This window comes from Musca domestica, unplaced genomic scaffold, assembly GCF_030504385.1.
Source record: "Musca domestica strain aabys unplaced genomic scaffold, Musca_domestica.polishedcontigs.V.1.1 95, whole genome shotgun sequence".
Lineage (NCBI taxonomy): Eukaryota > Metazoa > Arthropoda > Insecta > Diptera > Muscidae > Musca > Musca domestica.
The window spans coordinates 646,135-672,718 of record NW_026712445.1 but is presented as its reverse complement, the minus strand read 5'-3'; the positions used below and the strand labels follow the sequence as shown (position 1 = coordinate 672,718).

At 35.6% G+C, this 26,584-nt stretch overlaps 1 protein-coding gene and 4 non-coding genes across 5 annotated transcripts in view; all 5 read right to left on the bottom strand.

The window, feature by feature from the left end:
- LOC101899165 (uncharacterized) overlaps positions 1-26,584 on the bottom strand; it is a 43,058-nt gene that overhangs the window by 9,564 nt on the left and 6,910 nt on the right. The window contains exons 2-7 of the mRNA XM_059132073.1: positions 5,612-6,014; positions 5,336-5,546; positions 2,451-3,283; positions 2,188-2,389; positions 1,851-2,124; positions 1,008-1,784 (exon numbers count right to left, since the gene is read on the bottom strand). Coding sequence (XP_058988056.1) covers positions 1,008-1,784; positions 1,851-2,124; positions 2,188-2,389; positions 2,451-3,283; positions 5,336-5,546; positions 5,612-6,011 — 2,697 coding nt within the window. The 5' untranslated portion in view covers positions 6,012-6,014. The remainder of the gene's footprint in view (positions 1-1,007; positions 1,785-1,850; positions 2,125-2,187; positions 2,390-2,450; positions 3,284-5,335; positions 5,547-5,611; positions 6,015-26,584) is intronic.
- TRNAI-UAU (transfer RNA isoleucine (anticodon UAU)) lies at positions 8,976-9,067 on the bottom strand. Its single transcript is given in 2 exon segments — positions 8,976-9,011; positions 9,030-9,067. It is a non-coding gene; the product is annotated as a tRNA-Ile (tRNA).
- TRNAI-UAU (transfer RNA isoleucine (anticodon UAU)) lies at positions 11,585-11,676 on the bottom strand. Its single transcript is given in 2 exon segments — positions 11,585-11,620; positions 11,639-11,676. It is a non-coding gene; the product is annotated as a tRNA-Ile (tRNA).
- Positions 14,647-14,738, bottom strand: TRNAI-UAU (transfer RNA isoleucine (anticodon UAU)). The gene is given in 2 exon segments: positions 14,647-14,682; positions 14,701-14,738. It is a non-coding gene; the product is annotated as a tRNA-Ile (tRNA).
- TRNAI-UAU (transfer RNA isoleucine (anticodon UAU)) lies at positions 20,178-20,269 on the bottom strand. The gene is given in 2 exon segments: positions 20,178-20,213; positions 20,232-20,269. It is a non-coding gene; the product is annotated as a tRNA-Ile (tRNA).

Here is a 26,584-nt window from a genome sequence, read left to right as displayed (position 1 = left end):
TCTTAAAAAATCCAATTTTTGGTGTACTACTGGTTCTTGAAAAAAAAGAATCTAAGATTTTGGCAGTGTTAGACCTCGGAAAAAATGTTTAAAAAACATAAAATTTGTGGCTCTGTTGATCCTTGGAGAAAATATTTAAAAATTAATTTTTGGAAACATATTTTAAAAAATCTATGTTTTTGGTTCTATTGTTTCTGGGAAATTTTTTTTTAAAAAATCTATTTTTTTAAATATTTTTCCAAAAATTAATTTTTTAATTTTATCTCAAAGGACCAACAGGGCCACAAAATTTATATTTTTAAGCCAGCAAGCTGTATTGACCCTTCGAAAAAATTCATAAAAAATAAGAATTTGTGCCACCTTTGGTCCTTGGAAGAAATTCTTGAAATCGAGTAAAGATATAGATGTTAGCTATATCCAAATCTGACCCGATCTCGATAAAATTTGGCCAAAAAAATTTCTGAGATGTATTGAATATATTTCCTCGAATATCGTTGTCATGGAGTGTATATTACGGCTGTAAAGGAAAATCGGAGAATTTTAACAAATCGGATGAAGAATATATATGAGATCTATAGCTATATCTGAGCCGATTTCCACCAAATTTCCAGGCTCAATTTGGCTATATGTGTCAAATTCCAATTAATTTGGTCAATATTACACGCTTGGTGCACAATAAAGGGCAAATCGGACGAATATATAAATGGAAGCTATATATATATATTTTGGCCGGTTATCTCCAATTTCAATACGGGTCGCCAAACAAACGATTTGTGCAAAATATCATATCGATCGGGCAATAAATGTGACCTTTGTTTACAAAAATTCATTGCTTCCGGACATGCGTAAATCGACTCAGATTTTGATTCTATGGAGATCATCAGAAGGAACTATGGGTCTAACTCCGTTCCTTCTCTATGTTAAAAAAAGGGTGGTGTAGGGTATAAAAAATTATAACTTCCCTCTGTATCCCTAAGACATAGGATATAATACTCCTCTCAACTTACCGTGCAGTCATGCTTCTGATATGTCGCCTCCGTGCACATGCTATTCACCGTGGCGATTGAGACATTCTCACACGCCGCCATGTCGCCAATTTTCAGCTGGACTCGCTGTAGATGATCACGCTGTCGTGACCAACCCAATGTATTGCACATTGTCCACATTTGTTCGGGTTGCTGATCCGCCACACTCGTCGTTGCCTTGGCACCAACACCAGCCGGTGTTGTTGCTGCGGCTGTCTGATTTACACCATAATATTGCACTTGAGGATTGCTTTCGGGCAGGGGGTAGCTGTCTAAATCCATCGTTTCAACTTCCGAAACCAGGGATTCAGCTTGAGGCATTCTATAGGCAGATGATTCAAAGGAATCATTCATATTTTCATCGGAATCTGAAATTTCTGAGCTGGTTGTAAAGGCGGGCAGTTCGAAATATTGTTGGGTCTCGTGTTCGAGAAGTTTAATGGCTTCGCCACTTTTACCCTCCAAACGTTCAGCCTTGGGTACATAGGCACGACGTTGAATTTGTTGTTCCTGGCGTCGTTGCTGTTCGTCGGGCAGGCAAATTGGGCGGACATGATCGGAAAAGACAACGGGAGTTTCAAGGCGTATCAAAGCTGCCGTGGAACCTTCTACAGGGCTTTTAATCATGCCAATGATACGACGTCTTTGGGTCCAAGGAGCCTTGGAGGCTAAGCGTACCGAGCCAAACACTGCCATCCAGGTGGCCCTAGGTTGCCCTTGGAAACAAGATTCTGTGGTCAGGACCCAATCGGGGGAAATCTGAAAGGGGAATCATGAAAAAAATCATGCCATTCGAGGTAAAATTTCCGAATTTCAATTGCTTACCAAAGTACCATCACACACATGTATATCCTCACGATATAGGGCAGCCAACCAAGGCCAATCTCCGGGCGAAGACATTTTGGGTAAGGTGAGATGTTGTTTTCCCGTCAGTACCGATTGTATGCCACACTGCAATTCTCCACAACCGACATAGAGTACCTGGCGACGGGGGCAATGGGTACGCACAAAGGAGATTTCAGGAGCATGGGGATCCAAAACCCTCACATAGTCGTTTATATTTTCTGTGTCCGTAACCACATCGAATATTTCAACGGATCTGCAATAGGAGAGGTATATGTGTTAAGTTCGGAATTGTAGAATTTTCCCAAAGGATACTAACTCATAACCCAAAGATTTGCAGAGCGACTCGGCCACAGTTTGCCGCACCACCAGCTTACTATCTCCCTCCAAACCCTCAGCACAAAGTTTTCCAACCGAACCCTTTTCCGAAAACACCGCATAGCCTTCGGGATGGAATCTCGGCAAGTAGGGAACTAAAGGCTCAGGATCAATTAATTCCGAGGCCAAGGGGGCAATGGAGACTAAAAGGAGATATTTTTGATTTATTCCAAAAATATTTAAAATCAAGTTCCTAAGACTTACGGCAATCCTTTTCATCCGAACCATCCGGACAATCGGCCTTGCCATCACATCGAGCCTTACGCGGCACACAGGCTCTACCGCGACCACAGTACAACGAATTACTTGTACAGAACGTACAAGTCCTTTCATCCGACAGATCTGGACAATCGGCAACACCATCACACAAACGAGGACTATGGGCATTCATTTGCATATCGCTGGCGCAGCGGGGCTTGTGATGACATGACTGGATACCCGTCGATTCGGGGAACTTTTCACAATCGAAATATTTCTGGAAAAGTTTGGGCAAACGATTACCACAACCCCGCATAAACTGCTCACAATACTCCCGACACATAATGCCCGGTGAGGGTTCCACATTGATCTGTCCCTCACAGGGTGGCTGCAGCAGACGGCACACAAAATCAAAAGCTTCACGGAAACACTCAGCATCGACCAGCTCACGGAAGGCTATCACATCGGCCTGTACCTCTTCGAAAGATGTATGACCCAGCAGATTAGGATATGTCGTAATATTGTATCCAATCGATCGGCAATAATTCAATTTCAGCGGTTCACAACGACGTGGTTGCCTGGGTGTGGTGGTAATAATTTCAGTGGTCTCATCATCTCCACCCAGCGGGGAAGAGGACATAATGGGTTCCTCAATCAAGCCCGTAACTTCTTTGATCATCAACGATTGGGGGTCGACGGTAATGTTGGCGAAATAACGAGGATGAGGGCTGTTGAACTCCTCGCCGAACAATGCCAAAAGATCGGCGGTATTTACCAAACCGGCATACGGATCAAAGACCATATTGAAATGGACTAAAATATCACTTTTATCCTCGAAACTGAAAAACAAGGAAAAGGAAATAAGAAAAAAGTCTATTCTGGATAGCTTGGATAATTTATTTATAGGTGGATAATGCATTTAAATAATCTATATAACTCGAAAGAAGAATCTAGATAATCGGCATAACACGGAAAATGTAAGAATATAGACAAGATATAGTGGGTAATCCACCTATATAATCTGGACAAGGCACAAAAATTGTCTACATCATTTAAAAAACGCGGATAATTTATCTACAGAGTTTGGATAACATGGATATAGTATCTTCATCATTTGGATAACGTGGATAATATATCTACATCATTTGAATAACGTGGATAATGTATCCACATCAATTAGATAACGTGTATAATGTATCAACACCATTTGGATAACGTGGTTAATGTATCTACGTCATTTGGACAACGTGGATAATGCCTCTACATCATTTGGATAACGTGGATAATGTATCTACATCACCTAGATAAAGTGAATAATATATCTACACTATTTGGATAACGTGGATAATGTATCTACATCACTTAGATAACGTGGATAATGTATCTACATCACCTAGATAAAGTGAATAATGTATCTGCACTATTTGGATAATGTATCTACATCACTTAGATAACGTGGATAATGTATATACACTATTTGGATAACGTGGATAAAGTATCTACATCACTTAGATAACGTGGATAATTTATCTGCACTATTTGGATAACGTGGATAATGTATCTACATCACTTAGATAACGTGGATAATGTATCTACACTATTTGGATAACGTGGATAATGTTTCTGCATCACTTAGATAACGTGGATAATGTATCTGCACTATTTGGATAACGTGGATAATGTAACTACACTACTTGGATAACGTGGATAATGTATCTACACTATTTGCATAACTTGGATAATGTATCTACACTATTCGCATAACGTGGATAATGTATCTACATCACTTAGATAAAGTGAATAATGTATCTACACTACTTAGATAACGTGGATAATGTATCTACATCACCTAGATAAAGTGAATAATGTATCTACACTATTTGGATAACGTGGATAATGTATCTACATCACTTAGATAACGTGGATAATGTATCTACATCACCTAGATAAAGTGAATAATGTATCTACATCACCTAGATAACGTGGATAATGTATCTACATCACTTAGATAATGTGGATAATGTATCTACATCACTTAGATAACGTAAATAATGAATCTACATCACCTAGATAAAGTGAATAATGTATCTACACTATTTGGATAATGTGGATAATGTATCTACACTATTTGGATAACGTGGATAATGTATCTACATCACTTAGATAACGATGATAATGTATCTACACTATTTGGATAACGTGGATAATGTATCTACACTATTTGGATAACGTGGATAATGTATCTACATCACTTAGATAACGATGATAATGTATCTACACTATTTGGATAACGTGGATAATGTATCTACACTATTTGGATAACGTGGATAATGTATCTACACTATTTGGATAACGTAGATAATGTATCTACACTATTTGGAAACGTGGATAATGTATCTACACTGTTTGGATAACGTGTATAATGTATCTACACCATTTGGATACACTATTTGGATATCGTGGATAATGTATCTACACTATTTCGATAACGTGGATAATGTATCTACACTATTTGGTTAACGTGGATAATGTATCTACACTATTTAGATAACGTGGATAATGTATCTACACTATTTGGTTAACGTGGATAATGTATCTACACTATTTGGATAACGTGGATAATGTATCTACACTATTTGGATAACGTGGATAATGTATCTACATCACTTAGATAACGTGGATAATGACTATTTATGCCATTTGTAATTTTCCTACGTCATCTCAAAGACGCGGGCACGATTTTTATTCATGGATAAAAATGGATAATGCATCTAAGTTATCTTAAAGCCGTGAATATTATTCGATCAATGTGGATTATGCACTTATGTCAGCCGACTTTTTTTATTTCATCCAAATAATATAAATCTAGTAGATAAAAACCGACTACTTACCCATCTAATGCCAAAATTTCGCTACCCTCATAGGCCTCACGTAAATCAGAACGTCTCACCAGCAGATTAATGCGTTCCCTATAATCCCTTGACTTTTGCTGGAACCTTAACGAATTTTGATTTGCCAAATCCATGGACCATTTGTCATTTAATATTTGGAATTTGCCACGGAAAATTCGATCAGACAATGGTTCCGGTTTGAAATAGGTATCTATAATCGAAATAAAAAATTTGAAAAATCGAATCCATTGAAACCCCCTCTCACCCCCCACTTACATCCCACATAAACAAACACGCCAGCCACCAGTAAAGCGACTAGAAATCCTGCAATCACAGCACACCCACACTTCTGACTATCTCCCAATTTTCGTCGCGTAAAGCGTATATCCGAATCTGTCGATAGTACCGATTCGGTTTTCTTTCGATGACCGGCACTCGGCAAATGGTGGATGTGACCATGACCATTGTGACTATGACCGTTCAGTGTGTGATGGGCAATATCGGCTCCCACGGCCATACCATTGCTGGTGCGATTTGGCGAATGACTGTGAGCCTTATGATGGCGGGTACAGCGGGTATTGTGAAAGACTTTGGGTACTGATGTGTTGGAAGCCTGTGATGCACTGCCGCCATTCGATGACGATTCACGTGGAGAACTGATGTTTGATGACTGCATACCCTGAAATAAAAAGAAAGAGGGTTTGGAAATTAGATGAAGAAGTAAGTGAAAGTTATGAAATAATTTTGAAAAATATTTAATAATTTCTTGAGACCAAAAAACTGTTAATGGCTTTTCGAATTATGTAATTTTTTTTTTTTTTTTTTCACGGAAGTCACCTATTACTAATTTGGTGTTAATGATCCATGAATCCATGCAGAGTCATGGTTGCATTTTGTTTATTTTTTGAAGTGAATAAATTTAGGCCTGCTCAGATTGCATGCCTTCGTAGGCCATTGGTCGCCTGCAATAAGAAATAATCTGCATATGATCGGAATGCACGTAACATGGTACCGGCATGAATACATTGCTGCATAATATTAATAAGCGATAATAAGCGAAATAATAAACATTTAAAAAATAACTTTAAAATGGGAACAGTTAATACAAATACAAGATTTTGGAAGGCATTTCGGACGACCTCTTAAATCCCTAACTTAGCTCTTCTATATACATGCAACCAAAATTTACGGGTTTCTATTTCTAGAAGACGTCCTTTAAACCTTCAGCGCATAAAAGCCTTATTTAAGGCAAATGTCAAGAAGATGTCTCACGCCATAATGTATCAACATCAATTGAATAACTTGGATAATGTATTTTTATCATCTAGATAATATAGACAAAGTATCTACACTATCTAGATTAAGTATTTTTATAATTTGGATAACGCGGATAATGAATCTATATTATTTGAATAATGTGTCTACACAATCTGGATAACATATACGAAGTATCTACATAGTCTTGATAACATAGATGAAGTATCTACATCATTAAAATACCTTATCTACAGTATCAGGATAAAGCGGATATAGTATTTACATAATTTGGATAAGGTGAATAATGTATCTACATCATTTGGATAACGCGAATAAATATCTACACCTTATGGATAATGTAGATAATGAATCTACATCATTTGGATAACGCGGATAATACATCTACACTAATTGGATAAGGTAGATAATATATCAACATCATTTGGATAACGCGGATAAGTATCTACACCTATTGGATAACGTAGATAATGCATCTACATTATTTGGATAAATCGGATATGTACCTACAATTATTGTATAGCGTAGATAATGTATCTACATCATTTGGAAAACGCGGATAATATATCAACACCAATTAGATAAGGTATCTACGTAATTTAGATAATGCGGATAAGTATCTACACCTATTGGATAACCTAGATAATGTATCTATATCATTTAGATAAGGCGGATAATACATCTGCACTAATTGGATAAGGTGGATAATGTATCTACATTATTTGGATAACGCGGATAATTATCTACACCTATTGGATAACCTAGCTAATGTATCTACATCATTTGGATAATGCGGATAATACATCTATACTAATTGGATAAGGTAGACAATGTATCTACACCATTTGGACAATGCGAATAAATATCTACACCTATTGTATGGCGTAGATAATGTATCTACAGCATTTGGATAACGCGGATAAGTATCTACACCTATTTTACAGAATAGATACTGTATCCACATCATTTGGATAACGCGGTTAATATATCTACACCTATTGGATAACCTAGATAATGTATCTACATCATTTGGATAACGCGGATAAGTATCTACACCTATTTTATAGCGTAGATAATGTATCTACAGCATTTGGATAACGCGGATAAGTATCTGCACCTATTAGATAACGTAGATAATGTATCTACATCATTTGGATAACGCGGACAAGTATCTACACCTAATGAACAACGTAGATAAATTATCTACATCATTTGGATAACGCGGATGAGTATCTACACCTATTGGATAACGTAGATAATGTATCTGGATAACATAAACATTAACTCTACAAAGTATATATATGTAGGATAAGCGTAAAATTCTAACTCGATTTAGCGATATCAGTCTTTCTGTTCTAATTACGCTATATTTCGAACGAATTGACATAGGCTAATGTGTATTTTGCAAATAGGGCCATGTCAGTCCATGTTTTGGTATAGGCCTCATATAACGTTACCTTCCAATATCCCGTATTTTTATAATTTGACGATTAATTACCGGAATTGTTACAAATTTCGTATTCGAAGTTCGGAATCAGTACTACAGTCTATGACAAAAAAAAAAAATTACTTATGCAGGTTCACGTGTTCGCATAGCCCCATACAGACTAAAACAGGGTATATTTGCCTCCTATTGACAACCTTTGAATTATCTATTACAAATTTAAGACCTTCTGAGTTTCTTCAATGGCGGGAAAATCAACTAGATGTTTGACTGATGATATGTATGATAAGTTACTTGTCACTGGAGACAGTTCCAAAAATCATACATACTTATTTTCAATTCATCATAGAAAATTTCCATTAATAATTTCAAAACACCTCGCAGACAGGCAAACATTCACATTCAGCAAATGTTCGAAACCAATTTACATAGCCAAACAGACATCAATGTTGAACGTTACTTTTTTTCTTTTTGGCACCCATCATCTTGCAAATGTTGCAAGAAAGACACAATTGAGAAAGATGATTGGCCCGAATGGTGGCAAACGAACACCTGAGATGTGCTTTTTTCATGTGAATCCCATTCACATTGTTCAACAACAACAGCCAAAAACACCACCATCACCACACCAGAAAGATAGGCGGCGAGAAATCAGAAATTAGCACATCAACAATGGAAAAGGAATTTAAATTACAAAAAAATAAAATGAAATAAAATAAAATATGAAAACATAAAACCCACCCTTCTCCGATTCAATGAAATTCAACACATGTGAATAATTACCATGAAAGGGTTTGGGAATTCTCATGCAAATTTATAATTATATTAAATTCTCCCATGCTAGTTTTTTTTTTTCTTTTGTGTGTGAAGGTCGTTTTGGTTACTCTTTAAAAAATAAATAAAATACAAAAAAACAACCACTGCTCCAGGTGAGGCTCGAACTCACAACCCCGGCATTGCTCACAAGTTACTGATTATAAGTACCGTGCGCTAACCAATTGCGCCACAGGAGCTGTTGCAAAATTGCTGGCTAAATATTTAGCGGTGATCGGCCTTAATATTCACATGAATCCAGGATTAAGTAGTTTTGAATAAGGATTTTGAAAATTAATTTTTTTTCATTTTATTTAATGATTGGTATTATTATATTTTAAGGAAAATTCAAAAATTAACAAATTTGTAATTATTTTAAAAAAATTATTGGAGGCATTTGAACAATTTTTTTTTTGAAAATATGCGGGATTGTAAAAAACATATTAAATTATTTCAGCTCAGGAAGAAAATAACACGAAACAGCACAATCCCAAATTGATGCCACATAAATTTAAGATTAAATTTAAATCTATGGCATGTGCAATGTAAATTTAATAAAGAATAAACTCAGGAGCCTTAATAAATTTATGCATTATATATGTTTTTAAAATTCGAATTAGTATTGAAATTATAAGTATTCTTCAACACGAAGGTTCGGTCACCAGTGTCATTCCATTTGATTTTTCGCCTGGTAAAATAAATTATTTAAAGTGGAGAAAATCATAGAATTACTTAATTTTTTTATAATTTCTTTATTTTTTAATTACGATTATTTGCGGGAAAGGAGTGGTGCAACATTACCCTAAGTTTGGTAAAATTGGGCTTTGTAGAACAACGGTACTTTAACTGCTTTCATTTTCCATTTACAGGGTTGTAATTTTGGAAGCAGCAAATTTAAGTGTTAGCGTCAGAAAAAGAGAGTAAGTTATCGATGTGGGAGACTTGTGCTCAGTTTAACATGGTGGTGTTGTGTTAGGGGTGCTGCACTATAATGCAGAAGGTTCCAGGTTCAAGGCTCGGCACTGATGTGTCGTTTTTTTATTGTCCATAATAAACCAAGTTAGAAATAAATAGTATTTTCAGTTTTTATACTCTCACCATACATAGAATGGAGGGTATATTAAGTTCGTCATTCTGTTATTAATTCATTGAAATAATTTTATTAGAACTAACAAAGCATATATACCCGTCCGTCCGTCTGTTGTAATGAAGCTAGAGTCAAAACGAATTATGATAGGAAGCTAAAATGCATACATCTGTTTTTTGTCGCAGGCAGGCCAAGTTCGAAGATTGGTTATGAAGGTCCACGATATCCTATAACCCCTGAAAGAGAATTGTCTATGTAGGTCCACGATATCGAATAGCCCCCATACAACGGTACCCCCGATATTTTTTTAATTTTTAACGGAATTGACAAAAAATTGTATATGCAGGACCACGTCTTCGAATAGCCACCATATAACGGTTTTCGTTTGAGCGGTATTTTTTGACGTTTTTTTTTGGAAATTTTAAAGTTCCTTCAACATGATTGAGGGTATTAAAAGTTGGGCACGGGCAAACTTATCTGTTTGTTAACTTGTTATCTTCTAAAATCTTTACAAAAAAGCGTTAATAAGCTTTCGATATCGATACCTTATTCCAGAACCCACAGTTATTTCATTTTTTTCAAATGTTTATACATTTTTTACCAGAAATTGGAAATACTTTTATATGGGGTCCATTCCCAAAAAAGGAAAAAAACATAGATCTACATTGAATAATATAATATATATATAAAATATATGTTTAACTTTTAGACCAAGACCCTTTAAAACCAATAAAATTTGTCGCTAACGCCAAATGGGACTTATATCAAAATGTGAACCGTAGGAACAATCTACACTCAATGAGAGCCCAAATTGTTAAAAATTGGCTATTGAAATATAAAATATTAAGAAGTAATGTTATACGGGACTACATCAAATAATGGACCTACACTGAGCGTTTTTAAGTTCTCAGAGAGGATTTTTTTTATATATTCTGGATCAGGACAAAAAAATTCTAAGCCGATTTAGAAGGCTAAATTAATTAATTGGTACTGCAACATATGACAAAAAATAACTTATGAAGGTCGGGATCGGTACTATAGCAAATAAAAAAAAATAATAATAATTATGCATGTTCTCGTCTTCGTGTAGCCCCAATGTAACAATACCAATCGGTACTCGGTATTTTGATGATTATAGCTACATTTCGGAATGGTATCACAGCCAATAACAAAAAATTAAAAAATTACAATAACAAAAATTATGATTAATTTTTTTTCGGTTGGCCTTGTTGGCCCGGGCTAAATTAGGTGTATTTTTCTTGTTATATATTTATTATTATTTGTTATATTGGGGATTTGTAAACGAAGTTTATTAAAAAATAACTTATTTTCAAACGGGTCATAATAAGAAAGTTTTTCTCTGCAATTCTCAATCTAAATGATTGTCTGACATTAATGGGAAAATTATAGCGATTTCGTTTTCGCTTCATCATTAAACGAGTATGGGAACATAGTACGTTTTATCAATGCTTCTCATAAAACAAACATTGTCAAAATATAAACTAAAGAAAACATTATTAATTTCAGAATCCTAATTATTCTATATTTTCCTTATTTTATCGTAATAAAACATAAACAACTAAAAATAATAATATTCTAAAAACAATACGGTTTGCAAGCAAAAAACACCTGCTCCAGGTGAGGCTCGAACTCACAACCCCGGCATTGCTCACAAGTTACTGATTATAAGTACCGTGCGCTAACCAATTGCGCCACTGGAGCGCTTGGCCGCTGTGTGTCAAATATCGTATATGAAACCCGACCAATCATCCGTAGTTGATACAATGAGCGAACATTCATTCATACATTCGCATGTGTTAAGAACGTATGCGAAACGATGGAAATGAAACATTTTGCACACATGAACGAACCAAAGAGAAATGTGAACGCCAAAAATAATGTGTGTGTGTTCGTTGTGTTATTGATAGAGAAATGTTAAATGTAGCCAATAGGGTATTCGCTTTGGAGAGTTGTAAAAAATGAATCACAACTTTTGTAAGAACTCAGATATCTTTCATCATGACGAAAAATTAAAAGAAATGGAAAATAATTTTGTTGAATACTACTATATTGTGTGAATACTTGAATAAAAAAGAATGACTTGAGACCCCAAAAGGTTATTTTTCAAGTTTTTCCATTTTTATACCCTCCACCTTGGAAAGGAGGGTATATTAACTTTGTCATTCCGTTTGTAACATCCCTAAATATTCGTTTTAGACCCCATAAAGTATATATATTCATAATCAGCATAAAATTCTAAGTCGATTTAACGATGTCCGTCTGTCTGTCTGTCTGTCTGTCTGTCTGTTGAAATCACGATACAGCCCACATTATTTGACGTAGAGCTCCAAAATTTAGCAGAGCTATTTGCATTGTGTCTAGGACGGTTGGTATTGAAAATGAGATATATCGGTCCACGTTCTGGTATAGTCCCCATATAACGGTACCTCCCGATATTCGGTATTTTGATGATTTATGCCACATTTTTTCACGGATTTGTCTTAAAATTTGTATTTGTAGGTCATAGCGGGTCCCTGAGCGTGTGGCAAAACATTGCATGTATAGGTCCACGTTGTGGTATAGCCCCCATATAAAGGTACCTCCCGATATTTAGTATTTTAGTTTTTTTACCACATTTTTTCACGGATTTGTCTGAAAATCGGTATTTGTTGGTCATAATGGGTTCCAGCTCCGGTGGCGAAACATTGTAATTATAGGTCCACGTTTTGGTATAGCCCCCATATAACGGTACCTCCCGATATTCGGTAATTTGATGATTTTTGCCACATTTTTTCAGGGATTTGTTCGAAAATTGGTATTTGTTGGTCATAATTGGTTCCAGCTTCGGTGGCGAAACATTGCATGCATGGGTCCATGATTTGATATAGCCCCCATATAACAGTACCTCCCGATATTCGGTATTTTGATGGTTTTTGCCACATTTTTCACTGATTTGTCTAAAAATTGGTATTTGTGGGTCATAATGGGTTCCAGCTCCGGTGGCGAAACATTGTAATTATAGGTCCACGTTTTGGTATAGCCCCCATATAACGGTACCTCCCCATAATCGGCATTTTAATGGTTTTTGCCACATTTCTTCTAATGTTTCTTTCACCCTAAGGTGGAGGGTATTAAAAGTTTGGCCCGGCCGAACTTAATGTTTTTTTACTTGTTTCTATTAATTGGGACTGACAGCAGTAATAAGCTGACTGGTCTGTTCCAGAACTAAAAGAATGAAATCGAAAAAAAAAATGCAAAAATAGTAGATTGTCTGTCTGTCTGCTTGTCCGTCTGTCGAAATCACGATAGATTCCCCATTATTTAATCTAGAGCTTATGACACAAAGGTTTATATGACGAGTATATGCAGACTGATTGGTATATGGGTTCAGTTTTTCGATATTTTAAAGGTTTCTGCCACAATTTCCAACCACAATAGGTAAAACTTGAATTGGGGTTATCGGTAGGCCAGTTCTCTCCTTGCAAAAAAGATTCGATTCAGAACCACTAATTATAGCCCCCATATAGGTTTCTGCCACAATTTCTAACAAAATTAGATGAAACTTTACAACTGGGATCCTTGGTAATTGGTATTTAGAGTTCGTTTTGGGAACTACAGCTTGTGACGGAAAATTTTCTATGCAGGACCAGGTCTTCGTATGGCCCCATATATCAGTATCTCCCTATATTCGGTATTAAGACGATTTTAGGTACAATACCCACCGAAATTGTTTAAGATGTCGCATTTGAAGTACGTAATGGATGCTACAGCCTGTGACACAAAAAATTGTCTATGCTGGTCCAGGTTTTCGCACAGTTCCAATGTAACGGTAATTCCCTATATACGATATTTTAATGATTTTTAGCTACATTATTCACCGTTTATTTCAAGTTTCGAATTTGAATGTGGTAATGGTGGACATGCAATGCCTATGTAGGTCCACGTCGTATAGACCCCAATATAACGGCTATATTTGGTATTTTTAAAATTTTAACAGAATTTTTTAAGGATTTTATTTTTTTTTTAATTTCTAAATTCATTCCAAATGGTGGAGGGTATTCAAAGTTCGGCCCGGTTGAACTTACTGCTTTTTAACTTGTTTTTATTTTACTTTTTAATTATGCCCGACAAAAAGTCAAAATTCCGATTTACCAAACGTCATATCAAAAAACGTTCAATGGAAATAAAGTTTAATCGATTTTAGTATTAAAAATAAAAATCAAAACTAAGTGTTTAACTGATTGGAAAATATAAAATAAAAAAACAACGAAAAATATCAAAGGTATACTTTTGTTTTAGACTACGAATCACGTGCTGCTAATTCAATTTAATAAATTTATGTTGATAGTTTTTTACAGAAAGGTTAATATCAATTGAGAAGCTTAATAGTTGATTTAAGCTTACTTTTGATGGAAAGCATATTGATGACGAAGATTTTTTTTCGTGGGAATATTTTGTCTATTGAGTATCCGAAATTGATACATCTGTGAATGGCAAAGGAGATTTTATTCATTATTTCTACTCATATTCCTCTCGCATGATTTTCACTCCAAATCACCAAAACTATGTAATAATAAAATTTATAGACTTATTTTTATGTATTTCTGCAACACTTCTAAAATGCTATCATCCAGAAATTTCTCCCTTATTTTCTATATATGTTCAAAAAGAAAGTTTCATTAAGAAAACCACTGCTCCAGGTGAGGCTCGAACTCACAACCCCGGCATTGCTCACAAGTTACTGATTATAAGTACCGTGCGCTAACCAATTGCGCCACTGGAGCGCTTGGCGGGGCGCTGCCAAATGGTGTACATGAATACAGGGTGAACATACATCTAAACATACCTAGAACATTTTATCAGCAAAATGATACAAACGAAAATGAAACACAAGGAACAAAGGAGAAATGGTACAGTATGACATGGTGGAATAAAGAGACACGAATAATAAAATGATAAGGGCATATGTGTGGCGTTGCCACCGTGTATTTGTTTGGTGCTGTTGAATGGGATTTTGTTGGGGGAAATAGGGAAATGATTTGTGAATGAATCTAAACAGCTAAACTAAATTCGAGTACATTTCTCATGGAAAAATAGATGAAGTAAAATTTATATTAACTCATTTGTTATTAAAGAAAATAAGAAATATTAAATTTAGCTAATAATAAAAGTATAAATTGTAAAGAAGTGGTTTTAAAGAAATTTAATTGTGAATTCTAAGGCGAAATAGTTAAGTTGAGATGTAAGACGATTGTTTTGTTTTAGTAATTTCTAAACCATTTCGTTTCGAGACAAAATGTTTATTTTGTTTTTGAATAAATTACGTTTTTAGGGTAATTTGGGCCCACTGATGCCAACAATTTACTCAGAAAAAAATTTTCGAATTTTCGTTTTTCCAGATTGTGATTCCGTTTGTAACACCTCCTAATATACATTTTAGACCCCACAAAGTATATATATGCTTGATCAGCTCTATGTCGATTTAACGATGTCCGTTCGTCTTTCCGTCTGTGAAAATCACTCTAGAAGAAGGTTTATACAATTTTACTCAGATATGTGTTAGTTTTGCAGGACTTTGAAATGGGGCTATATAGGTCCACGTTTAGGTATAGCCCCATATAACGGTACCTCCCGATATTCGGTATTTTTATACCCTCCACATTGGAAAGGAGGGCATATTAACTTTGTCATTCCGTTTGTAACATCCTTAAATATTCATCGTAGACCCCATAAAGTATATATATTCATAATCAGCATAAAATTCTAAGACGATTTAACGATGTCCGTCGGTCTGTCCGCCTGTCTGTCTGTCTGTTGAAATCACGATACAGCCCACATTATTTGACGTAGAGCGCCAAAATTTAGCAGAACAATTTGTATTGTATCGGTACCACCCGATATTCGGTATTTTAATGATTTATGCAACATTTTTTTAACGGATTTGTCTGATAATTGGTATTTCTAGGTCATAACGGGTCCCAGTTCGTGTGGCGAAACATTGCATGTATGGGTCCACCATTTGGTATAGACCCCATATAACGGTACCTCCCGATATTCGATATTTTGATGATTTTTGACACATTTTCTCACGAATTTCTCTGAAAATTGGTAGTTGTGGGTCTTAATGGATTATAGCTCTTTTGCCGAAATACTGTATATATAGGTCCGTACCTCTGACATTCGGAATTTTGATGAATTTAGCAAAATTATACCCCGGAATTGTTTCAAATTTCGTATTTGCAGTTCATAACGGGTACTACAGCCCGTGACAGAACTCCCTATATTCGGTATTTTTATGGTTTTTAACAGTATTTTTCAAAATCCTTCAAAATGGTGGAGAGTTTTCGAAGTTCGGCACGACCGTACTTACTGCTTTTATACTTACTCCATTTATTATTTTTTTTTTTTTAAATAATTTAAAAAGTATTGAAAAATATGGGTTTCAGAAATGAACATCTACCATGGTGGGAGAAGGAGTATTTTAAGGAGGGATGGGGTTATTTTTAGGTGGGATTTGTTTTAATTATTGATTTTTTAATTATGGCTCTTACTGCCTACATAACAATATTTTTGGGAAATGTTTTCGAGGTTCTACTGTCTACATTGTTTTAAAAAATAAACGGAATTTCAATTGATTTACTTATTAGTTTGTGCTGAAAAGAATGAATATGTATGTAGGAATGTATTTATAACAAACGCTTAAACTTTTGCAATGTACGTATTGACTAATAATTTATTCATAACAACAGTCGCCAAAAGAACGCGCGAACTTGTAACGAATTTTAATTGAAATTCAAGCAACTGTTATGGCGTTGATGTTTCTCTGTTTGTTCTGAACTAATTGTTGGATTCCATCCAAAAAACGTCTACAAAAAGAAGCGTTACAATGACCTCAGTCAATTATTATTTTCCAATTGCTCACATTCCCTTACGCAAATTGAATTATAAAAAAATGAGTATTTTGAACGGATTCTATGAGGTTTATTGTTAAAAATGCGGAATAGTTAGGTATGTTTTAAAGACAATTTAAGACATAATTAAGAACAACATTGTATGTTCTGGATTTTCCAAAAAAAACATACTCCATTTACCAGACAAGCTGTCAAAATATATTTTTGTGATTGAAATCCTGGCAAAATAGTGAACAACCAAAATGTAAAAGATTTTGACATTTCTATATATGGAAAGAGCCCTACACCACTTTCCATATATAGTCGAGCTAGATAATAAAGTCGGGGCAGCCCTGGTTTAAAATTCGCTTTGTGGGGGAAATACTGGAAGAAGTGGTTGGATATCTACCATCTTCAAAACAGACCTTGTGTTGGCGGAAATATTGATATGTGTGGAATTTGATGAGGATGAGGAGAATGAATCAGATCCTTATTTCACTTTTATGTGTTTCGGTTAATTATTTAAAATTTTAACCCTCTGTGGGGGACGTACCAGAAGTAGTGGACCAATATATTCTATTTTCGAATTGGATCTTGTTTTAATAAAAAATGTTGACTTGTGTAAAATTTGATGAGAATCCGATGCTCATATCGCATTTTTGAGAGATATAATTATTCTAAATTTTGACCCTATATGGGGGAGGTACCAGAAGGAGTGTACCGATATATTCCATCTTTACACCAGGTCTTGTTTTGATAGAAGTATTGAAAACTACCGAGTTTAAAAGGTATGGGATTTCGCTTTTTACGAGCTTCATGGCTATTCCAAATTCTGACCCGTTGTGGGGAGATACCGGAAGGAGTGGACCGATATATCCCATTTTCACACCAAATCTTGTGTGAAAAACATATTGGGATGTGTGAAATTCAAAGACAATCGGTCTTTTATTTTACACTTTATAAGAGCTATAATTATTCCAAATGTTGACACTTTCTGGGGGAGGTACTTGATGTATTGGGCTGATAATGTCAATTTTTCCACCTGACCTAGCACAGACAAATATATTGGGATTTTCAAAATTTTAGCAAAATTGGCTTAGCCTTCCTTTTTATAATAAATTTCTTGAAAATGTTGACCCTTTGTGGGGAAGGTGCCACTGGTATCCTGGTACTTGTTTAGAATCAACAAGAATTAGCAAAATTGGGCACCATATCCTAACCTTTTTGGGGTCCAAAAAAATTCTGCTATTTGTCTACAAAATCGATGACGATGAAAGAAAGTTTTTTGAAATTATTTTGCAAAAACTCAGACGGAGTGTGACTTTTATATAGGGTGAGATGAAAAAAAACTGCAATAAATTTCAGACTGCTGTCATTTCTAAGCCACTCGTCCGACAGCTGTTAAAAATATTCCAGTGACAGCTCATTATTTTGTTTACAAACGTACAAAATCATTTTGGTGAGAATTTTCCAGAAAAAAAGTTATTCGTGATGGAATTCAAGCGTGATAGTGTGATTTCTTTATATTTGGAAATCCACAAGTGGCTATCGTTAGAGTAATCCGGTATTTAAATATGAATAAATCTTTTGTGTCTCGTACCATCGCTCGTTACCGTCGCCAAGGAAGTGGACGAAAGAAAACAGCAACATCAGCAGAAATGGTTCGAAAAGTAAAGAAGCGACTTGATCGAAACCCGCGTCGCAGTGGCCGAAAAATGGCTCGTGAGCTGAACATATCGCAATATTCCATCGGCAAATATTGAAAAATTAGTTCGGGGTAAAGCCATTGAAATTCCAGAAAGTGCAAGAAATTACACCGCAACAGAAAGAATAGAGAAATAGACTCAAAAGAGCTAAAGAGTTGCTTCGCTTGGCCGAAAGTGGTGAACTGCCGAATTTGGTTTTCTCCGATGAGAAAACATTCGTTGTCCAGCAGTTTGTAAAAAAACATAATGATCGTGTTTACTTGCCAAAGAGGTCAGCTTAATATGTGCACCTTCGGTTGACCAACAGAACTCAAGCGCCGGCCATGGTGATGGCCGCCATAACAGCCGATGGTCGCTCTCCGCTCGTATTAATCGACCGTGGCATCAGAATAAATGTCGAATATTATTGCGAAAATATTGTGAAACCTTGGGCACTTAAACATTTTGGCCGCAGACCTTGGACATTCCAACAGGACTCAGCACCATCACACTCAGCACGCACCACACAAGAATGGTTGGACTATTGTGTCTGGAGTATTTTGGAAGGGAAGGTTGGCACTAAAAAATACCGAAGTGTCGATCACCTCAAGCAAGCGCTTCGCCGGGAATGGGTCAAAATACCGCAGTGCAACATTCGGGCAACGTGTGACGGTTTCATTGGCCGTTTGAAGGCCATAATTGCCAAAGGTGACCAATTCGAACAAATCTAAACTTATTCTAAAATTTGATGCTATTTCCGATATATTTTACTTTCATTTAATAAAATTAAAAAAAAATTAAAAGTTATGGCGTTTGACTTGATCTCACCACGTAGGGAGGGCGTATGGTGGAGGGTGCAGGGTATAAAAATACCATATGGTAAGTTTAAATTTTTTTTTTTGAAAGCTCCCCAAAGTATGCTATAAAAATATAGTACATTAAATATGAACGTCGCTACATATGACTCTAACACCATGTGTAATCGAGCCTTTAGAATTTAATTTCTGAGTTCTAAAAGTTTTATCGATTGTGCGCCATTTTTACGATTGACAAATATTTAAAGTTTAATCTGGACTCATCAAAAGCAGTACCCATATTGGTAATTTTAATTTTATATACTATTTTTAACAGATATACATTGCTATTTTTTGAATCACAACTGCTTATGGTCACCGCACCACATCAAATTCCAAAAGGTTTTAGAAAGGCTTTTCCATTTTTTACGCATAACATACATTTTAACAACACTTGAATAAAGGCTGTGGTTGTTGTATCTATGTTTATAGTTCCAGTGAGGGGATTCGCCTTTATAGAAACAATCTTTGCAATATCTCTAGATGACTCCACACTTTTTTCATTAGTATTATTAATATAGAGCTTTAGCTAATGTCAACCACCCGCCAAGCCAGCCAGCCAGTTGGCCGGCCAAGTTCAACTGTCGCCTACATTTGCCTTGTAACTTTTTCTATTTGTTTAATGAGATTATATCTTTATTAATGGTTGAGAATTGAATGAACTTTTTTGTTATCACCCCATATCTGCTCTATATTAGAAATGCCCGACATATATATCACAAGGGTTTCTTTGCGTAAAATTCTCACATTTCTCCATGCATTTCTAATATTTTGTCGGAAATAAAAAACTTCCCTGCTCCAGGTGAGGCTCGAACTCACAACCCCGGCATTGCTCACAAGTTACTGATTATAAGTACCGTGCGCTAACCAATTGCGCCACTGGAGCGCTTAACAGATTTTTGCCAAAAGCTTAGAAAAAGCTGTGCTACAGCAACAACACTTGCCGTCGCAGTAGCAGCGACAACAACACTAACAACGGCAGCGCACATAAAAGTTTATTTTTAGATTTTGCAAAAATAAAAACAAACAAAGAAGCAACAACAATAAACTCGAGGAAGCGGTGACAGCAACAAGTGGTGGTGGTGATGGCTGGTAGCTGATTCGAATTTTTGTTAATGAATGAATGAATGGACTACGGGAATCGGACAGCTTGGGAATTGGGTCGGATTTGTTGTCATTCATAATTAATTAATAATGAATGTGAATCATTCGAAGAAAGTTCATTAATGAAATGTTTTCTGATGTTTAAATTATAAAGTGATTGCTGTTCAGAAGTTATTTATCGATGAGGCTGTTGGCTTACCGACCTTCACTATGAAAGTATATTTGGGAGAGTTTTTGCATCTGAAGAAATGTTTATTCCTACACAAATTAAAAAATGGCTACGACACACAGCCACATAAATAAATGGAAAATCGGTATTAATAAACCTATGGGTTAGGCCAGATACCCTAAATGTATATTCTAGCTCCGAAATACTCGAAATCGAGCGGAAGTAGTCCTGTGAGTAAAAATATAAAATCAAATCAAAATCTTTTTTTCCATGCGACTCGAATAGGGGCGAGAAATCTCTGATCATTTTCGTGTGAGATTAAAATCCGCTCGAAATTGAGCCAATTTTACTCTTGTTTTATTTGCAATTATGTGTATTTTTTGAACCCAGGGCTGATAACGAAACACATTGAAGACCAGTTTTTATACCCTCATCCATACTATGGAGGGTATATTAACTTTGTCATTCCGTTTGTAACTCCTCGAAATACTCATGTCAGATCCAACAAAAATATATCTTCTTGATCAGCGTAAAATTCTAAGTCGATTTAGCTATATCCGTCTGTCTGTTGTAATCATCTTCCGAACGAATTGAGATAGAAGGCTAAACGTTTGCACACCTGTGTATTTTGGCAGTAGTTAAGTTTGTAAATGGGTCATGCCGGTCCACGTTTTCGGCATTTTTATGATTTTAGATACATTATATACCGGAATTGTTTTACAATTCGTATTTAAAGTTCGCCTATAAAACTTGCGTATGTAGGTCCACGTCATCGTGCCTCCCTATATTCGGTGTTTTGATGATTTTAGCGGCATTATTCGCTGGAATTATTTCAAATTTCGCATTGAAGTTCGGAATCGGTACTACGATCTATGACAACAAACTATTTCTGAATGACCACGTGTTCGTATAGGGTCTTATTTGAGAGGTATTTTTGTACGGATTTTTTTTTGTAAATTATCCAAGTTCCTTCAAAACTTAGTTGCTTTTTTGCTCGTTTCTGTTCTCTTTATATCTTAGATTGAATTTTTACTCTGCTACGGTGTTTTGACTCCTACTTTAATTTTTCGCGAGTTACAAAATAGTGGAGAATAAACTGCGTTTACCAATAGTAATCTCCGGCACTCTCGGTCGCGGGCAAGTTCCACTGCCGAGTAAAAACGAGTAAATCTGTGCCCTGACAAAAGCGATAAATAATCAGCAGGTTGAAAATTATATTGCCTACAAATTACAGTACAAATTAACTTACTTCTCTCATTACCAAGTAATGAGTATAGGCGGCACAAAGGGTACGCTTGAGACTACACAACCAAAGATTGTAAGTTCGAGATATATGCTTTGTTTCTACTTTTAGCAGCCAAAAATAACGACCCCTTACGGTAACATCCAAAAGTAAGGGGTTAGTAGATTCATTTGTAAGCATTTACAGCTACCAAATTTTGTATAGAAAACCCATTATTTGCAACTGGGAATTGTTTATGGGACTTAATACCAATTATACCTCCAGCCACATGGCTACAGAAATAACGTTTTTAGACCCTAAGTCCCTTTGGACCAAATCCATTTCAGGACATTGGTGGTCGATCTAGAGGTGTCCCTCTGTCTGGCTGGTTGGTGTGCACTATAACTTTCGACGTTAGTAATGTTATTATAAAACTTAGATCTAACTTGGAAATGGGCAACATTGGTCCACTCTTCTGATACTTTCTACACAAAAGTTCGAAATTTCCAAATAAAACCTCTCGCTTCTTAGAAAGAAAAAGGATAATCCGATTTTGCTCCAACTTTGCAAATCCTAATATTTTCATCAGTTCTAGACTAGGTACGAAAATGGACATTATAGGCTCATTCCATCAAATACCCCCCACACAAGGGGACATTTGTATAATCATTTCTCTCATAAAATATGAAATAAGAGTCCGAAATTACACACATTCTAATATTTGACAAAGGGTCAAATTTTTGAATAAATATATCTCCCATAATTTGATTCTCTTCAAATTTCAGACATCCAAATATTTTTATCAACACCAAATCAGGTGTGAAGATAGAATATATCGATCCTTTCCTTCTGGTACCTCCCCCACAAAGGGTCAAAATTTTAAATAATTATAACTCTTATAATATGCGAATTAACCAATTTCAATTATTTTGAGGTTTGATTTGAAGATCTCTTTGTTCCTCAGCTCTGCTTTTTCTCCCAAAATTTCAGATAAATTTATATCTGATAATATATCCACCCATTTTTTCTTAATTATCTCACACTGATAGGCTTCTATGAGCTTCATTGAACTTTACTACAATACCTCGCCATTCTCGGTTTATGGAGTTACTCCTCTTATGCCAAGCGAGACGAGGTCATTCAATTATGCAAACATTTGCCCTTGTCATGATTTTGAGAAAGTATCAATAAACCGAGTCGTAAATATTTAATGCCATGGCAGGCGTTCGGACGACATACATCTGTACATGTGTTGTAGCACTTCTGCTATAACGCGCATGCGCAGCACAGCTGTAAGAATTTCTGAGGTATGAGGTTACCAACCCAACCAGTAACCTATCATGTTCAACTTATCAATCCATTAAATTTGATCCATGGCGACCGCATACAAGACACAACACTCTCGGATTTACACGTGCATTTTTGTTGTCGTTTAACTCGAGCCCGGCATCCATTCAAGTATGAGAGCTCTTGTCCGTATCTCGCTCCCTCACTCACTCACTCTTAAAGAGTTTGTGTCACCGCTAAAGTAGCTACTAAACCAGTTAAACTCGAACTAGATTCGTTTTTTTCAGTTGTCCTATGGAAATATTCCAATAGCCAAGTATGTATGTAAGTACTTCTGTATGTTGCGATCAAACAATTGAACGACAACAAATGTCGGATATTATTACGCAAACGAAATACGACTTGATTCGAAACTCGAACAGTTATAATCGGAGAGAAGAAACACAAAAACAAAATGCAGAACATGACAAAATTATTACAGCTTCTCTGTGTTGTGATGGAAAGGCAGATAATGAGAACTACGAGTATGTTCTATGATGGAGAAGATGTGTGCGAAGCAACGCACTCAACACTCCATAAGAAAAGAACCAAAGGGCAGATGTTAAGATTTTTGAAAGTAGCTGAGCTAAAGGCCATTCGACCGAAAGCAAATTAAATGAACTCTTCATTAAATGAAGAGCAATAACCACTTGCGGTTAAAAGTGTTGCAACACTTTTTTGTTGGTTTCTGATTTGAAGATAACACATTCTCTTCTTGGTTATGAACGGATGTTGTAATAAGTGGTGGGCACAGTGGGTTAAAAAAAACTGGAATGAAAGATAAATATATTTATTAAAATCTCGAAATTGGTATATAACAGTAGTACAGAAGGAATGAGACCTGAAAGATCTTAAAATACTTCTATATTGTAGACTACGGAGGGTAATAAGATTAAAGTAGGCCTTTTATCGTCCTTGAGCCCACATAAAAAAATTAGGAAACTTAAATTTTGTATATTTTCCATAGAATATCTGTTGAATGAGCCTTTAGACGAATTTTGGAAGGTCTACTCTATGTAAAGGAATTTAGAATGTCTTCTGTCTTTACAAGGTTTTTTAGATGGTCCGCCATCGTAAACAGACCTTCGAAAGATCTTTGGTATACCGCTCAGATCCGGAAGGACTTCCTTTTATTGCAGTTGATATGAGGCTCAATTTTGATAAGCTCGAACTAGAAGAATATTAACAAGTAAAAAAGCTGTATGTTCGGCCGGGCCGAACTTTGAATAACCTCCATTCATTTGGATCAAATTCGGAAATTTTCAAAAAAAAAAAAAAAAAATAATCTGTAAAAAATACTTTCTTGGAATAAGGGTACAAATATCTACCTCTGAAAAAAATATCAAAAAAAAAAAAATTAGAGTTTTTACTAAACTAGGGATGCTCACACATTTCTTGATTCCATTTGACTCGTTCGCTTTATACTGAGATACAGGATTAAGTATCGTACGCCCTGTACGCCAAAAATGTTATAAAACAAATAAAAATGCAATACCGACCGAGTTGAGCTTTGAACTGAGGGAATTTGGAAATTTTCAAAAAAAAAAAAACGTTGAAAAATACTGTCGACATCATAAAAATGCCGAGTATACGGAATTACCGTTATATTGGGGTCTATACGAAGATGTGGACCTGCATAGGCAACTTTTGTCATAAGCTATTTCAATATTCAAATAAGAAACTTAAAAAAAATCCGGTTAATAGTTAGCTAAAATCATCAAAATACCGAATATAGTAAGGCAACGTTATATGGGGTCTATACAAAAACCTGGACATGCATAGACATTTTTGGTCACAGGCTGTATTATCTATTAGGAACTTTAAATACGAAATATCAAACAATTTCGGTGAATGTTGTACCTAAAATCGTCAAAATACCGAATATAGAGAGGTACTGATATATATGGGGCCTATGAAGATCTGGATATGCATAGACAATTTTCTGTCATAGACTGTAGTTCCATAACGAACTCTAAATACGAAATTTAAACCAGCTCCTGTGAACAATGTCGTTAAAATCATCAAAATACCGAATTTTGGGAGGTACTGTTATGTAGAGGCTATACGAAGCCGTGGGCCTGCATACCCATTTTTTTGGCATAGCCTGTAGTACCCATTTCGAATTCTAAATACGAATTTTAATACAACTCCGGTGAATATGTCCCTAAAATCGTAAAAATATCGAATATCGGGGGGTACCGTCGTATGTGGGATATACGAAAGCGTGGACCTATATAGATATTTCTATATAGTAGGATTATATAGGATTTTTTAAAAATGCCATTGAAAATTAAGCTAAAATCATAAAAATACCGAATATAGGGAGGTACCATTATATGGGGGATACACGATATCTTGGACCTATATAGTAAATACTCTTCCATGGGGTAAATTACTTAGAAGGAGTTTCTTTTGTGGATTTTCAGACAATTTTAATGAAAAGTTTGACTACAATTATCAAAATACCAAATATCGGGATGTACCGTTATATGGGGGCCTATACGATAGCATGGACTGATATAGTCCATCTTCGAACTTGACCTGCCTGCAGACAAAAAAACTGATCTGTGAAAAATTTTAGCTTCCTACCTTTATTCGTTTTGACTCTAGCTTGATAACAACAGACGGACGGACAGCTCCCACATATATCTTTAATAGATTTCGGGTTAATTGTGCACTAAATGACCTGAATGAAATGAAGTACATCCAATTTGGAGAAAATTGGTCCAGATAGAGCTTTAACTCCTATATATATATGTTTCATCCGATTTTGGGTTTTAATTGGCTCACATGCGTAACATGCACTCCGAAAGAATGATATTTGCTATCAGATAACTCTTGGAGCTCAAAAATACCTCTGTCAAATTTAGTCTTTATCCGATATTAAGTTTATTGTACACCAAAATGTGCTGAATTTTGGCAATTCGGACTGAATTGATCCTAGAAGCAAGTAGATCAAATTTGAAGAAAATCGGTTAAGATATAGCTATAGCTCCCATATATAAGTTTTATCCGATTTGGTGTTAAGGTCCCTCTCATGCGTAATATGCATTCCACAAGAATGATATTTGGTGCCAGACATCAGATACAGCTCAGAAATAAGTGTTTAAAATTTTGTCAACTTCGGTTCAGATTTGGTTATAACTGCCATATATATCTTTATCCGATATCAGGTTTATTGCGCATCAAATGGCTAACATCATCCCAAATAGGCTGAATTTTAGCACTTCCGAAGGAATGGAGCCTAAGAGCAAGTGCTTAAATTTTGGTTTTTCAAATGTTGCTGAAAATCGGTTCAGATATACCTATAGCTACCATATATACGTTTCATCCGATTTGATGTTAAAATTCCTCACATGCTTAATAGGCACTCCACAACA